General features: G+C 38.4%; 2 protein-coding genes across 2 annotated transcripts in view; one reads left to right on the forward strand and one right to left on the reverse strand.

The window, feature by feature from the left end:
* Nucleotides 1–223: 223 nt before the first annotated feature.
* Nucleotides 224–3,651, reverse strand: LOC122093709. Its single transcript, XM_042664136.1, has 2 exons — nucleotides 3,136–3,651; nucleotides 224–1,107 (listed from the first exon to the last, which is right to left on the reverse strand). Exons 1-2 carry the CDS (start codon nucleotides 3,503–3,505, stop codon nucleotides 410–412), a joined length of 1,068 nt encoding a protein of 355 aa, XP_042520070.1. The 5' UTR covers nucleotides 3,506–3,651; the 3' UTR covers nucleotides 224–409.
* A 115-nt stretch (nucleotides 3,652–3,766) lies between these two features.
* Nucleotides 3,767–16,917, forward strand: part of LOC122093710 (double-strand break repair protein MRE11) — a 14,143-nt gene continuing 992 nt past the window's right edge. The window contains 21 exon segments of the mRNA XM_042664137.1: nucleotides 3,767–3,891; nucleotides 4,494–4,652; nucleotides 4,975–5,120; nucleotides 5,224–5,381; nucleotides 7,285–7,375; nucleotides 8,890–9,009; nucleotides 9,188–9,256; nucleotides 9,347–9,438; nucleotides 9,580–9,682; nucleotides 9,763–9,870; nucleotides 9,982–10,044; nucleotides 10,117–10,188; nucleotides 10,357–10,434; nucleotides 12,768–12,830; nucleotides 12,919–12,982; nucleotides 14,690–14,772; nucleotides 15,223–15,336; nucleotides 15,493–15,570; nucleotides 15,669–15,740; nucleotides 15,837–16,096; nucleotides 16,436–16,556. Coding sequence (XP_042520071.1) covers nucleotides 4,646–4,652; nucleotides 4,975–5,120; nucleotides 5,224–5,381; nucleotides 7,285–7,375; nucleotides 8,890–9,009; nucleotides 9,188–9,256; nucleotides 9,347–9,438; nucleotides 9,580–9,682; nucleotides 9,763–9,870; nucleotides 9,982–10,044; nucleotides 10,117–10,188; nucleotides 10,357–10,434; nucleotides 12,768–12,830; nucleotides 12,919–12,982; nucleotides 14,690–14,772; nucleotides 15,223–15,336; nucleotides 15,493–15,570; nucleotides 15,669–15,740; nucleotides 15,837–16,096; nucleotides 16,436–16,556 — 1,962 coding nt within the window. The 5' untranslated portion in view covers nucleotides 3,767–3,891; nucleotides 4,494–4,645.

Genomic DNA, 16,917 nt, shown 5'->3' on the forward strand with positions numbered 1-16,917 from the left:
ATTCCTGTCTCAACAACATCTGGTTCACCATGATCACAAGCAAAGTCTGGAAAGAAAGTGACCATCCTAGATAGAGCTTCAGTCATTGGTGCACACTACGGAGGGATGGTCTCCCAACCAAGACAAGGTAATGCAGAATTACGGATCCCATAAGACTTAGTCGCCCACTGACTTTGCAAGTCTACACGAAACACGCTTTGGTTCTGTGACCTTAGCCATTGTGTAATCCAAGACTGTAACTGATGAATTTCACAGGAAATAAAACCTTGAAACATAATTTCAACCGTTGATCCAAGTAGGTCACAATAAAAAAAGGTAATACCATTAAAGAACTTGCAATGAAGCCATTTTTACATGCTAAGTAGGAAAAGGATCACTCACAGAAAAAGTGGCATCTGCAAGCAATTAGTTATACTATCATCCATGTCAAATGCCGGTATCGAACCCACTTGGCAGCAAGATGGATTCCGATTACCAGTGCAGCACCCAACAATGGCAGAGGAAGCCTCCTAACTGTTGTTCCAACTTCTACATCAGTATTTCCTTCTTCGAGTTTCTTTGAGTGGTGAGTGATGGCAAGAGCCAGATAGGAAACCAAAACCACTGCTCTAACCCAAGGCTGCCCAACAGCAGCCAGTGCAGCAGCAACAGGCAATGCAGATGAGACACCATCTCTCTTCTTCACAAACCGAGAAAATGCGAACAATCCCAACAGAAGTAACCAGAAAAGCAGCTCTGGAATGGATCCCCATACGGCTCCAAAGGCAAGTATGCCAGCTATTGTGAGAATGTAAGTCTGGCTGTTTACTGAATCTGGGACTGTGGCTTCTGCAATGGCGAGTACTACTGAAGTCATCATGATGACCACCGTCAACTCCGGAACAGGAGCAGAGGCCACTATGCCAGAGTATATAGACCGAAGTGTGTACAGTGTGGTCTCAATGAATCTGATCAAAGCAGTAACCGGCTCACCAATAAAATGGAAGATAATGGCCAACACAAGTTTCGAGATGTAACCCACAAACTGGGCTATTCCCAAAGCAAGCTTTCTCCAGTTAGAAAGTTCCCACAAGACCGTTCTCCAGCCGTAAACAAGGAATGCCAGGGCTGCATATCATAGCAAAAATTGCAGGCAGATAGCAAAGAATTCACTTACCAACATGCAAATTTTTTCTGATTAAATCCCTCCTTAGAAGATAGTGTTTTACTGATATGCATGAAGTAGGGAATAGAAAAAACGAGATTTATACCATGAAGATAAGATGTTAACATCTCATAATAGAAAATCTAGAGAAGTATAAATAATGAGGTTTCTGGTTCTTACAGTGCTAATCTAAATACCATAGTCCCCACCTCCACCCAGACCCCTTCTTTTTATCTTTAAAATCGGAGGCTCAGAGGTGCAAGCTCAGAAGATCAACCACCTACAGACTTAACACCGATTATGTAAGTCTAAGTCTTTCTGGGGCCACATCTGTGGCTGAAAATTGCCACCAATCTGATGGGTATAGTAGTCAATATCCATTGCCAACTTGTTCACACTACATATCATCTACCAACTTAAAGGACAAATATCTTTCCAATAAATGTTCTGATATGGACAGCCTCCCATTTTTACCTCTTCCTTTGATTTATACCACTTCCCAATAATTTGCATGATATAATTTACTATAGTTTAGCCAAAATCCAAGAGCTCGGTGTTCGGCATCAAAACAGGTCACCCAATTCTCCTGGTAAAGCACTTGTATCTTTTTAATTCATTTTTCAAATTTAAAGGCACTTTGTTTGGTGTATACAAAGCATAGTTGTTATTAATAAACCTGAGGATATCTGGTCTCTCTCTCTACACAAAACTGGCATGATTATTGATTGGGATTGGGTGGTGTGTAACCAGGTCGTCATTGACACCCACCTAAATCTCTCCATTTGCCTCTGAGTGTGGGTGGATGTGATTTTCATTAACATTGTATGACTTTAATTTAAAAGTGGAACAAGACACAAACTACCAGCAGACTGCAAACAGTACAACATTCACAGTGAAATACAATAAAGGACAGACCGAATACTAAGATAAGTACCTAATCATCATAACCTCAACCATATCCTGAAATGTTTGAATCTTTCCTCTAAACATACTGCCATTCCACTCCTCCTATCGACTCTAAATATCACCACCAGCTAAACCTCCATTTCAGTTTGCCTTCTCTGCCCAAATACCTATGAGCCATCAACTGGAAAGGACCAACAGACTCCCAAAAGGCCAAACAAATGGCCCAAACCACCCTAACAATGCCACATTGGATGAGGATATGGTTGAGACTTGAGAGCATGTCCAGCATATCTTTGAAGAAATTATCCATTTTCACTTCCAACCTTCACTTTTTAAACATTTTTATCCTCTCGGCTCAATGAATAAAACTTGAATTGACTGAATTCAGGTGCAGTGCAGGCAGCCATGAATTGGTCATTGTTGCCAAGCTCAGCATATCAACTGTTGTGCTAGGACCTTTAACATTTTTCATTACAAGTACTATAGCCACATATTCTGATTTTTCTGACTCATAGATGATAAATTTTCCTATTAAAATAATTTTAACAGAAAATTTGTAAGTAAAGGTTCTTACAATCACCTGGTAGGTATTTGCTCATTAATGTTCCATATCATTAAACATTCAAAATCAATATTCAGTCAGTATAGGAACTCCCTAGGGAACAGCTACGTGAAGATGCATTTTGGGAAGTTTTAGTCGAACCTATTGTCAGGACCTGCCATCTTTTAGGTTTCCTTGTGATGTGTTTAGAAAGTCACCTTCTATCCATCAAACCAGTCCCCACTCATGAATGCCAATCTAGTAACATTTCAGTTGATAAGATTATGTAAATAACACACATTAAAAATCTCACAAAAGCCAGATAGATTCATTGGTTAATAATTTCATCTCTGTAGCAACCCATTTCACTGCACAGGGCATTGAATGGGTGTTTCTTCTCGTAGCTGTTCGTATTGTGTACAATGTAGGGGTATCCCAAAGACCCAAACAATGCCGATTAGTTTCCAAGATTCGGAATACTTCTAATCATACTTAACCGCTGATTCATAGTTCAAACCAAGAAGAAAAATATTAGATTTCATACCTATCAGCCATGGCCACCTCACAGGGCGATCAGGAGCTTCCTTAGTCAAATAACGGAAGCGAGAAGGCATTGTACTCTCTCCTCGAGCTGCTTCTGCTTCGTCAATAACATTCTTCGGCTCTCCTTCACCATTTTCTGCACGAGCAGAAAACCCTTTACTTCTGCGGGACGAAAACCCTACCGGTTTCCAGGAAGAACGCAAGATAACGGGATCTGAGCTGGTCCTTAAAAGCTGAATTCTATTTGGCAAAGGAGAAAACTGAAGAATGGGACTAACATGTCGATTGAGGAAACCAGCCGATGAGGTTTCTTTAAGAGAAACTTGGATTTTCCGGGATAAATTTGGAGAGGACAAAAGAGACATCGACATTGAGATGGGTTCTAGATTTATAGATCACAGAGCTCCGCCATTCTCTAGCTCCGACGAGCAGGAAAAAGAGATGTTAAAAGCGGAGAGAAGCAACTTTGAGAGTTGGGGTTTACCGTCTACTGACAGAGGGCTCTGGTTTAGATAAACATCCTATCGTCGAAGCCGCACTCATTTGGTGCGACTTTAGGCCTAATAAAGCCGCACCCAAGTGTCGCGACGTAGGAATGGGGTGGGACTATAACACATAAGTGTCTCATAGAAAATGGTCCACGACACAAGCGCTTGCTGCCATTTTAAATTCCCCGCCACCTTTTAGTTGTCAGTTGGAAGGTTTTCCGTTTCCACTCCACGTCTCTTGCAGTTGGAGATAGACATCGCTGTTCTAGGTATTCTTGCCCTTCTTGTTCCCCAATTCGTTGAGTTATTCATTTCGGAGTACACCATTTATCAGATATTCAGAATTTTTTATTTATATCTTTATTGCCTTGCAATTCATGTCGTCTATCTAGAAAAATTTCTAGGGTTTCCAGTTTAATCTTGTCCCTCTTGAATTGAAAGTCATCTCTTCATCTATCTCAGCTGAGGAAGAGTACAGATATGTTCTTACTTGGTTATCTTGTTTGTACTTCTGGTAAACTCTGGACTTCTAACTGGGACTGTTGACACTATATTGATGTTGGCTGGACTACCAAGTATGGAATCTAATGGTTACCGACTCCATGGTCACCATTGTGGGTGCTGTTGAATTGTCAACAGTTGGGTAGGCATTTGAAGTGCATTTATGAAGGAGCATGGGGTTATGGATGTCATTTTGATCAATATCCAGATGTTAGCAACTTAATTGCACTGTCTCTTTTTCTTTTTGTATCATTTATCTACCTCAATTTGTGCTTGGAAATTGAAAGAGTAGTCTCAAGGTCAAGTTCAGCGCCGTTTGCCGTAGTCCATTTACCTACAATCTTGTGATTGCAGTGTTTTTTTCCTGCAGGATCTATAGGTATTGCTGCGGCAACATGGGAGATTCTTCAAAGTAAATCTGATTTTCTCAAAAATTAATGTCATAAATCTGGTTCTCTGATGACTGACGCCTTTTCCTTTGAGCCGCTTTCAGTTTGATTGAATTCTGAGCATTCATCATGTATGGAAGGTGAATATTTTGAGTTTATTTTATTTTCATGTCTTCATATAAGTGAAAATTCTGATGCTGTAATATTTCTACGATATTATACTTGTATACAATTGGATCTTTTTCATAACTGTGACCTTAATTCTCCTTTCATCAATAGGACCCACCTATGAAATCTTGTTGCCTTTTGTTAATTCAATCATGGCAATAATTGATAAAGAATTTAATTTTCTTATGTATTGAATTACTGCTTGGATTGGCTTTTAGGCTTTAGAAATATTGGTGTGTTACCTGTAAATGGTAGATTTCAGTGACAGTTTCTCACTTGTCTAATGGTTAAAAGAACTTTTCAGGGAGGATATGAGCAACACACTCAGACTGCTTGTTGCAACTGATTGCCATCTGGGTCATATGGAGAAGGATGAAATACAGTGGCATGATTCATTTCAGGCATTTGAGGAAATATGCTCAATAGCTGAGCAAAACCAGGTAATGATCATCTGATTTTTCTTGTGTATCTACTCCGACACAGTACCATCTATTATCTTAGAATATGAACTCAAGGGGCACTATTCTTAAATGTTGATTGCAGGTAGATTTTTTACTTCTTGGAGGTGATCTTTTCCATGAGAATAAGCCTTCAAGGACAACTCTTGTTAAGACCATTGAGATCCTCCATCGCTATTGTCTCAATGATCGACCAGTGCAGTTTCAAGTTGTCAGTGATCAAACAGTGAACTTTGCAAACATGTATCATTCTCTATTCACATAAGTTATGGAATTTATTTATTTCATTTTCCTTCCATTTGGCATCAAAATTTCATTTACTTGAAACTAGGAGACAAAAATTCAATTTAATGGGAGATAATATTCCAAAAAGGAATAAGAAGGTAGAGCAAAATTGAGCTCCTGCCCAGAAAATCAATGAATTACCTGACTGAATCTCATTGATAAAACCCCCTACTGCTCCCAGAACCTGCGATGTTTCCCCTAAATCACCAACCCAATAAGGCAACCAAAAGTGCACCCACCAGTATATCATTGTATCCAAATGTTACAAGCTTCCGTGCACTGACCACAACCAGACGACAGCAACTGCAAGGATAAATCTTGAAAAAAGGAATAGCGTAGTGAGGCAGAAATGGAGCAATGTTGGGCCATGTAGAGGTTTTACCCCTGGGGCCCCTACACCTACCTGGGCCTTGGACCGATGAAGTTTCCTGACTTTTCTCTCCTTGAGGTCCTGTTGTGGCGGTACATTTGTAATATTTAACTTCCACCTATGACAGTCCTTGGGCCAAGATTTACACCTCAGAATTCGGATGCTTAAATGGAGGGTTTTCCCTCATTCTAAACTATTCTCAATCTACATCCTGTCTCTCCCTCCCACCCTTTGAAGGGTTTTTTTTTATTCGTCACAGTATAGGAAGACCCTCAGATGCTAAATGGAGGGTTTTCCTCATCAATCGAATGAAAATAAATGTGGAAACTAGGCAACCCAAGGCGTTGGAGGGGGCCTGGATGCCTTGGTGACAAAAGAAGGTGTCTAGGTGGCGCTTAGGCGACCTGAGAAGGCATCCAGCAAGGAGCGCCTGGGTGCCCAGGACAACTATGTGTGGGGCTGAAATTTTATTTGTGGATGTGTACTGGAAATCCTCCCCCTCCCCACCCAAATGTATTACTTTGAGCCAGGTTGTGAAGCATAGCAAGCCTTAAGCTTAACTAGGCGTGGACATTTAGATTTTCCATTTGAATAAGATAATAGCATGCTCTTCGTCCCTAGGGAATAAATAAAACCCCAATTTCTTGTCAATGTCATGGGGTAGTTTTAGCTCTTCTGCTGCCCCCTGGCTCTCCTCTCTACATCTTATGCAATTAGTCCCTTGCTATCCACAGAGGCTTCCCATTCTTCCATTCGAATTCCTCATTCAAGGCTTGGTTCACCATTCACCCCACTTCTGAATTCTGAGAATCTATCTTGGGCATGACTGATTTTTGCAATAAACCTTAACAATTGCCATCAGGCCACCAACATGCCTATTGACCAAAAATTTCTGGGACTATTGCCAGTTGTAAGCTCTTACTTTTATGTTGGTAAAATCTTTTTGAAAGGGTTTATAAGTAAACTTGCAGTTTTTTTTTTCTCTTGAAGACAATAATCCACAACACGGTATTGATGGGATCTGCAGGTTCCATGGATTCTTTTGAACCTTTTTTCTCTTAGTGATAGATTCTGTTGAACTTGATGACCTAAGATAGAGGTTGAAAACATAGCATGAAAAATCATGGGAATCCATCCAAACTTAAAGAAAGTTCACACACTGTATTCTTTAAGCCCTTATTTCACATGGTGTGCTTGGTCTGCAGTGGCCTGGGGAAGTCTGGCCTGTAGGGCTTGCGGTTAACATGAACAAGGTCACTAACTGCCCATGTGGCCTGCTGGAGGATCCCATATTAGTTGCATTGTCTGGTTGCGGTTGGTCATCTCTTTCCCATGTGGTAGAATCTCCCGTCCTGATTGTAAACTAAGCAGATGCGGTTACAATACATTAATCTTCCCCCTTTGCTTGGTGAAGATAAATCAGTAGTCAGTAATCAACATGTTAAAGGCAACATCTGTATGACTTTGTAATAGCTTTGATTTGTTTTACAGATTTGGTCATGTAAATTATGAAGATCCTCACTTCAATATTGGCTTGCCAGTGTTCAGTATTCATGGAGATCACGATGATCGGAGTGGTATGGTGTAATGTTACAAACCCAAACATCAGATTCTTTAGTTTACATATATTTATCTATTTTTCATGTGATTCAAACTTGCGTTACAATTTCCATTTTGAGTGACTTATTATAATTCATTTTAACTGTTTGTAATTGCTGGTGCTTGTACTGTTGTTTGGGTAAGAGAAGAAGAATAAGACGAAGAGGAGACTTAAGAGATAGAAAATGAGGGAAATGAAGCTCATGGTTTTAGTTAGTTCACAAACCGTGAGACATGCCATCATATTTACGATAGAAGATTTAAAAACAATTGGAAATGATTGTAGGGCATAACTACCCTATGGTAGACAACACAACAGACTAAAGACCATAACTAATAACCAGTAACTATATCTAATATACAAGGACCATAACTAACACCTAGCAATTCTAACAGTATGTATAAAGATTAAAGTATCGGTATCGGTCGCCGTATCGGTCTACCAAAATTAAGATACGTATCGGAGGGTATCGTATCGTATCGGAGATACACTAAAGATACACGCATAAATGGTTATGAAACACCTTTTTAAACACTTTTGCATAAAAAAATTGTTAAAAAAAGCTATTGATAACATGTATTATGCATAAACACTAAATTGAGGGTATCACACTAAGAATTCAAGGTTTGTAGTTGTCCCATAAATGTAAAATCCTTGTTCCCATCCTTGATTTCCACTTTAGTTAGAGAGAAATATGGCTAGCAGCAACTTTGGAACAAAAATCCCTCAAAAAATCTTGTTTTCTGAAAAAATACCCATCTTGGCCATTTATATGACCGTAGTGCATTGTATCGGTACTTACCGATACATACCGATACTCACCGATACGTATTGATCGATACATACCGATACTCACCGATACATACAGATACTCATCGATACATACCGATCGGATACCGAAACGTATATTTCATCTCGATTTTATATTTTCCATAGAGTATCAGTATGTATCGATAGTGTATTGGTGCATATCGGTATGTATCGTAGGATATATATCGATATGAAAGGATTATAAAAATTCCTTGTATCGTATCAGTGTGTATCGTGTCGGTCGGATAAATTTAAGATACATATTGGAGGGTATCGTATCGGTATCAGAGATACTTTAAACCATGTGTATTATACATGTTTGTAACGCTTTGCAAAAAGACCAAAACATTTTGGTCATTTCGGCATTTCGACCGAAATTTCAGTTGAAGCCTGGTATTATTTCTGAATCGCATGTAGTTTCATTTCGAGCCAGCTTGAAACTGATCATTTCTGCCATGAGCAAGATCAGAAGGCCGATCAGAATTTGATTACTTGGCTGGAAACCTGGAGCACTCATTTTAGTTTCAAAATATCAATTAATGATTAATTTATTAAGTAGGTTATTGAACTGTTATGATGCATTAAATGCAGTTAAGCTATTGATGGATCTGCAATGACCATTAAAGTCTGCATTTTGTGGCCAGTTCTTATTGCAAGAAACATTATATTTTGTTCTGTGGTGTCAGGACAACCTTTCTGCAATTGATATCCTCCCTGCATGCAATCTTGTGAACTATTTTGGGAAAATGTTTCTTGGAGGATCTGGTGTTGGTCAGATCACCCTCTATCCTATTCTTATCAGGAAGGTTTGTGACAGTGAGCTTTTTATGGTGAGAGTGTGCATTAATTTACTTATCTAATAGCTTAAAGATATTATATGTTCCAGCACTGGAAGTATGTCTATAAATTCTTTAATCATTACAGAATGGTATAAATTATAAAACTCTTCCAATTTAAAATTTTATTCTCCTGTCTGGGCTTTAGGGTTCAACAGCCATGGCTCTGTATGGCCTTGGTAACATCAGGGATGAGAGGCTCAATAGAATCTTCCAGGTACTTCCCCCTATAAGAATAGGTAACATCTGAGACTTTTTCCAGTACTATTTCTAGCATATTTGTTGAATTTATCATATGATGCTTCAGACGCCACATGCTGTACAATGGATGTGGCCTGAATCAAAAGAAGGATTTCCAGTGTCTGATTGATTCAACATTCTGGTACTTCATCAAAATAGGTATACATTGTTCTAGAGACTGTTGTTCTATCACGGAAATGAGGAGCATTATTTGGGAGCATATTTAGCGTTACAGTACTTTCCCATAAAGATTTCAGAGGCTTTACTGACTATGTTCCAATCCATTTTTATGATCAGTAGAGTAAAGACAAACCCTAAAAATGCAATAAATGAGCATTTCTTGCCACGGTTCCTGGACTTCATTGTGTGGGGTCATGAACATGAATGCCTGGTAGATCCTCAGGTGCCATCGAATATGTGTACCTTTTCTGATTTAAATTTATACCTTAATATCTTGCTAATATTAGTTCCTAATTTGCACAGGAAGTTCCAGGGATGGGCTTCCATATTACTCAACCGGGGTCTTCTATTGCAACTTCTCTAATTGAGGGGGAAGCAAAGCCTAAACATGTGCTTCTCTTAGAAATTAAGGTTGTTTTGGTGTAAACTCTGATTTCATAGTTCATTTTATGGGACCATTATTGGTTTTTTTGTTTTCATTAACATGAATCCTTACTTTCAAATTGGCCCTTGCTTGTATAGGGAAATCAGTATTGTCCATCTAAGATTCCATTAAAGTCAGTGAGGCCTTTTGAATATGCTGAGGTGCGTAAGCTAGTGGCATGCTATGCTCATTTATTGTGTATGTCTCTTACTGTGTTCACTATCATTGTCTAGGTCATACTAAAGGACGAGAAGGGCATTGATCCCAGTGATCGAACATCCATTCTTGAACATTTGGACAATGTGGTAAAAATTTTCCCTTTGCATTGAGATAATCAATTTAAAACTTTGGAGGGCCTTGTTTTTATCTATTTTGTTTATTTTAATATTTCAAATATCCATCCTTGTTTTTAGTTTTTTCTTTTAATATTTTAAGATATCTATTTATATCTTAATACGATCTAGTTGCTTTAGGTCAGGAATTTGATTGAAAAATCGAACAGAAAGGCTGTCAGTGCATCAGAGATCAGGCTTCCTTTAGTCCGAGTAAAGGTTATAAGACTAGTTCTTTTATTTAGCATTAAGTGTCTGGTACTTTTATGATTTTCGTTGTTTTAGTCTCTGTTGTCTATTGTTGAATAAAGTTAGAAGGTTAGGGTATTATTTATTTTGAAAAAGGTTCTTTTCGAACAATCCTGATGCAGGACAGATCGAGATATGTATTTGAAGCATGCTGATCTAGGGTTCAATCCACTTCTCTATTTGAATAGAAATGAAATTCAGCGTGTAACTTGGGAATAATGAAACAGCAGCAAATGATGGGCTAAACAGTCCAAAAGATCAAGTTCTTCAATCAAAGGACCAGACTCAGCAAAGCAAGGTCATCTCCATAGGTATCTCTCACACTTTTTACATTGAAATCACTAAATCTACTGCTGATAAGAATTTAAAAAAAAAAAAAAAAAAAAAAAAGACTTTAGGTGCAATTTTAGCATCTTCCCAAGTGCTTGATTCCCTAATGAATAAAAACCAATACAAACTTCGAAATAATTTTAGCCTACTGGCTGCCATACAGGCATGTCACTCACCATGTCAACCACCAAAATTCCACCTCATCAGTGGCACCTCACCAAACATGCTGACATCATCAAGTGGGAATCAATTGACCTTGAAACGTGTACACCCACCCTCTTGGACATTTCATCAAACATCTTGGTCTGTTGGAGTGGTCGGTACGGAAGTGATCATAACTCTCTCATCTGGAGTTGGATTGAGTCAATTCTAATTGCGTTGAAAAGCTCCTTGATGCTCTACAACCTTCCAGAACAACCACTCTGCCAAATCTGCCATTTGGCCTGTCCAATATGTCTACGAAGCCGACTTAACTGCAACTGCCTCATCTGACCTGTTTTGCCACTGTGTACTGTCCACTAGGCTGTCACACATTGCCATATGCTCCCACATCATCAGTACATGCTTGTATTGTTCACAAACACTTCGAACCACCCATTTTCTTATTTTTTGTGCACTGATACGAAAAACTCCATATCTCCTTCATACAAACTCAGAATGGGATGATTCCAGTTTCATTGGACAGAGGCCTTGAAGCACTACAACTTCCCATTTTATATCCTCTTCCAATTCTTCCACTTGGCCTGCTCAATTTTTCTGTAAAGTGGACACATCAGCATGAACCTATGAATGCACTATGCAATGTGCATGTACAATGTTTCCTATGCTTCCATTGCTACAAACCACTGTATAACCCTATAATGACACTTCCACTGGAGTCCGGAAACCTCTTTAACACTTTCAAATTGCCACATGTCTAGAACTCTCTGCCACTACATTGTCTGCACTGCCAAGTCACTGTCTGCCACTGCCAGCTCTACCAAAACACCTGTGAACACTGTAGAACCATTGTAGATGCCCTGCCACACCAATACATTGCCTACACCTTTGTACTCACTACTGCCATCTGTATTGTTGCTCTGCCAAGCTAGACTGCATTGTGTGCACTGTCTGGACAACAGTGACTACACCACATGCACTGAATACAACATAACAAAACCCTTTAGAGAAATAGATTGGTTCACCCTTGTAAGAATCAAACTAATTCATTGAAATCAGTGAGATTTGGGAAATCATGGGTTTTCCTCTTTTATTGCACAAATCAACCACAAATCTTCTTCTCCTGTGAAATGCATGAGTTTTGATATTTATATGCTTTTATCACTTTTTTTTATTCAATTTAATAGCATATTCAGAGGGGTGATATGAACCATACCATGCGTTGTCATGTATGTTAAGAGTAAAGTGCCACAGGGTGTATTTATGGAATGACTTATGTTCCTTAGGGGCTTATGTAAATAAGTTAAGGGTATACTTGTAAATATTCAGTTATATTATTATATACACAAGGCTACTGCTACCGATTCTCTCCAATCGGTGGCCTCAGTTCTCTCAATTCTCTCCACTTTTCTTCTCCTTTGTTTTCTTCTTTTTCTTTTCTTCTAGTTATTACTGCTGGTTATTCTACGTCTGAAATTGTTACAATGGAAAAAACCCAAAAATTGCTCAATCCTTTGAATTGTTTCAAATTCTTGTTTTGTTTGATGTATAAGAAATTTCTGTAATCAATTAACGAAGGTTTTGCGTTCTTTCACTAGTTGATAACTGGGGTCTCGTAATAGAAATTTCTTTCTTCATAATTGTTATTGGATTCCAAAAAGAAAAAAAAAAAACTACCATTTCTGTTCTGAGTCTTTCAATTCATTGTTTTGCTTTCAATTTCCCTCTTTGGAAAAAATTTGTGGTGTACAACTTATTCTTTCAGCTCCCCATGCAGCTTGGTGTAACCAGCTTCTTTTTTTTCAATTTGATAGGTAGATTACTCTGGGTTTATGACAATAAACCCTCAAAGGTTTGGGCAAAAGTTCGTGGGGAAGGTATGTTTGTTTTATGTTTCTTCCTGTTATATGAAAAACAAAGTTGCTGCTCTTTTTGGTGTTTGATGGATTATTCTTGATTCTGTAGGTTGCAAACCCGCAGGACATTCTTATTTTCTCAAAGTCTAGCAAAAGACATCAATCTCATGGAGGTAATTGGAGTATTGGACTCATCTATTGGGCTCTCGCAACATGTAGTACAAGAATCAGTGCTTTATCTTTTCTTCTAGACTTGTTAATTAAATGAGCAAAAACATTTTTCACTTCTTTTATAGAAATGCTTCCCAAGAAAGGCACCTGCATATAGCTAGATAATTGACATCTGGAATTTCATTTTAGTCCTATTTTGTTATTTGTTTTCTTAGTTGAATTAGGAGTTTTAATTTGTGTTCTATTTCAGCAACTAGTAGTTAATTAGATTAAGCATTGGTTTCTTATTCAGAATAGGAATCGAAATTTGCTGTTTCTATTTAAACTCTTGTAGAGCCAAGTACTCTTCATTATTTGATTAATGAAGAAGAATTTGTTCCCTGCAACTACTGTGGATTCAGCAAGGAGTTAAGCTTTTGGACAGAGGGAATCTGGTCCTGTGAGTGGGAAACCTGGGTTATCTTTATTCCATATCATCCTCTGTTTATTTCTTCAACCAGGTACTGATCTGTTCCATCAATTGGTTTTCTGTCCTAAGTTTTAATTCCTGTTTTGCTTAAACTTTCTTCATCTGAACTGCTGTTAACATTGGTGATCTATCCCTGAGATTACAAACCCCATTAATCATTAATTTCAGAACCTGCGGCTCCCCTGCTTTTGGCTTGTTTTCCAGCCCCTTTTGTGTGCTAGCCACACCCTGCTCTGACCATCATATCTGGGTGATATTTTGGGGTTATTAAGTTCCCCCCACCCCAAAAAAAATGGAGGAACTCGACTAGTGTTTGGAGGGTTTCTGACATGTGGATTTGGTTCTATTAGTAACCACCCTTATTTCAGGCTATTTGAACTCAGATTCTGACATTCTTCCATTACTCTCAATCTGACCATTGAATCTGTCTGGTTTAGGAAATGCACAGACTGGTACAGGTGCAAAAATACTGGGCTGCTCCTCCCCGCTGTGTGCTCAGATGCTCCTCCCACCCCTCCCATTGGCCTGCGGGACTGATGTTTCCTAGTCCAGACTGGCAGGGTTCTCTTGCCCTTCACTTCTTTGTGATTGATTCCTGTAATTTGACCTTCATCTGACAAGGTTTGAATTTTGTGTTATTTGTCGGGTTGAATATCTAGGTTGGGTTAGCTTGGAATTCTGTCCGGGAGGTTGTCCTATCTAACTCCCCACCATAAATTCTTATCGTTAATCTTTTATAACTAGTGATGTAGGTGCAGTCCCTCATTCTATACCACTTCAGGTATGGCCGAATCTTTATATTCCAATTACCACTTCGATAAGACTATAAACTTTGTTGGAGCCGAAGAAAGACTTCAGTATTGATTTCTAATTAATTAGGATTGATGCTTTTGTAAACATAGTGTACAAGCTAATAGAGACTACTGGACTCAAGGAAATATGGTAGAATCTTAGGTTTACAGTGGCAAACAAGGTAAGCCATTCCATGATTCTCTTGGAAATCAATCAGAAAAACAAACTGCACCACGTAGGAGGATCATTGCTTTGTTATTCCACACCATGTGGGACACTGTTCAGGGCCCACCTATAGGTGGACCTTGATAGGTTGACAGTTTTCCTGGATAGGGGTCTTGGATTCTCTATTGTTGTATGCTCTCCCCACCCCTTCCCAAAATTTTCCTGGGGTTCTTCCTATTTAAAATGTTGATGATGTAATTTTATTTTCTTTGTTGGACTGTAGAGAAAATTGAAGATTCTGAACGACTTCTCCCTGAAGAACTGAATCAACAAAATGTAGATGCTCTGGTTGCGGAAAGTAATTTGGTAATCAACATTCAACCTTCAATTTTCCTGGTTATTTGATATTATTGTTATAAGTGTTAATCTCTTTCCATTGAAAAAAGATGGTTTGTTATGGATTTCACAAAAAAATTCCGCTTCTTTATCCAATAGCTTAGCAACTTTGCATCCAAATCTCCAAGATAGCTGCATGGTCTCTAATGCAGATAATCATATAAGCATGTGTATTTTCATTTTATACTGGGGAGGTATCAGGTTGGTGATCTGACTGTCATTTTGCTGGCAAAGTCAGATGAAAGAAATCACCAGATCCTGGAATATTGAATGTTGAGTTTTTCACACACACTCAATGATTTATAAAAGAAAACTTGATAGAATAGAAGCAGTTACCTTCTAATACAAAATGAGTTCATAAAAAAATTTATCCTTTGTTTTCTTCTCTGAGGCTCACAGGATGTCTTTTTTTCCCCTCAGAAAATGGAGATACTGCCAGTTAACGACTTGGATGTTGCATTACATGATTTTGTTGACAAGGATGATAAAATGGCTTTCTATTCTTGTGTGCAATATAATCTTGAAGAAACACGTGTAATTTTCCTTACCCCATGTCTCCAACTACAATGCATGTTAACTATCATGTTTTTTCTTATTTTTTGGTATTATTTTCTCTTCTCTTTCTCACTGCTCTTGCAAAAACAGGAAAGGGGAAAAAACTGACTGTTAGCTTGTTTCTCACTTCCCCAGAACAAGATTTGTCGAGAATCAGATAATCTGAAGTTTGAAGAGGATGATCTGTTTGTTAAAGTTGAGAAGTGCATGCAGGCAAGTAGATTTCAAATTATCTGTTATTCACATTTTCTATAGGAGTGCCTGACTTAATGGATGGTCACTATTTTTCTTACTTTTTTGTTTTGTTGCAGGAACGTGTGAAGGAAATGTCTATGCGCTCTAAAGACGATCCTCAGTTCACATCCATTTCACAATCTGTACAGGTGATTTATGAGCTCTGTACAGGTGAAACTTCTGTTTTGTCTTTCCATCAGATAAGCATTTTCTGCTTTCTGAGCTTCTGGATCCAATGTATATAGGCTTCCAGCGATAGAAGTAGAGCCAGCCTTGGAAGTCAAGTTTCATTTAGTGATGATGAAGACGACACCCAAATGCCCTCAAGCTCAAAATCTACTGCCAGAGGCAGGAAACAATATCAAGCTTCCAGGTCCTCTCAAGATGCTTCAAAACTTGGTAAAGACAGAAGTTCTACGAGAGGCAATGCTAGGAATACGGGCAGGGGCTCTAGTAGGTTAAAGCAAACTACTCTCGATGCTATGAGAATTCACCATTCTGAGAGGTCAGTTTATGCCCTAGACCAATATCTCTGATCATTTCATATCATGAAAAGATGAGAAACTGTCTTTTGTTATAAAATTGCTATATCTGAAGAATTAGGGCTTTGTTTCTTATCAACAGGAATCTTTTGATGCTATCTTTATAGATTCCAGTCTATAATAATTTGTTATTTTGATTAAGAAGTGTTATTAAATTGAAGGAAAAAGAGGTGGAACAGAATCTTTACATGCAATGATTTGTTTATTGCTTTCCCATTTCCCATGAATATGCTGGTTGATATATTGCCATAAGATACAGGATGCTTGTCTGTGAAGCTCTTCAGACAGATTTTCTTTTGCAGACCTGCATCAGTTGCCGCATCTTCTGCAGTCCGCAGTATTGTGGAGGCAGAAGATGTTGCGGATTCTTCTTCAAATGATGAACTGGAACAACATGAAATAGATAATGTTGAGGGAAGTTCGGTATGCATTTATCTTTTTATCCATCTGATTCTGCTGTTCCACTCCTATGGTCTTTCATTCAATAATTCAGTTATTGGCTTTCTTTTATGCTTGTGGAGGTTATATCTCTGCAGACACAGTTTGTGACATTACTAGACAATTTATATGCTTGAAAAACATGTCATTGTGGGCCTCTTGTACTATTTCTTCTTACGAAAAAGAAAAAAAAAAATTTCTGATCCTTTTCAAATGTGTTTTCTTTCTATATGTTGATTGACTCATTTCTGGTCCTTTTGAAGTGTGTTTTCTTTCTATATGTGATTATTAACTCAAAGCCTTCTTTCTTCCCCCACCCCCGCCCCCACCCCAAAAAAAAAAAAAA

Source organism: Macadamia integrifolia, chromosome 11, assembly GCF_013358625.1.
Source record: "Macadamia integrifolia cultivar HAES 741 chromosome 11, SCU_Mint_v3, whole genome shotgun sequence".
In the NCBI taxonomy this organism is placed as follows: domain Eukaryota; kingdom Viridiplantae; phylum Streptophyta; class Magnoliopsida; order Proteales; family Proteaceae; genus Macadamia; species Macadamia integrifolia.

What these genes read in the sequence shown, in the direction of transcription:
- LOC122093709 (XM_042664136.1), bottom strand. Translation starts at nt 3,505, where the DNA reads ATGTCGATGTCTCTTTTGTCCTCTCCAAATTTATCCCGGAAAATCCAA. An exon ending in GAGGTGGCCATGGCTGATAG is followed by an intron (nt 1,108 to 3,135) that starts GTATGAAATCTA and finishes TATGATATGCAG; the next exon opens with CCCTGGCATTCCTTGTTTAC.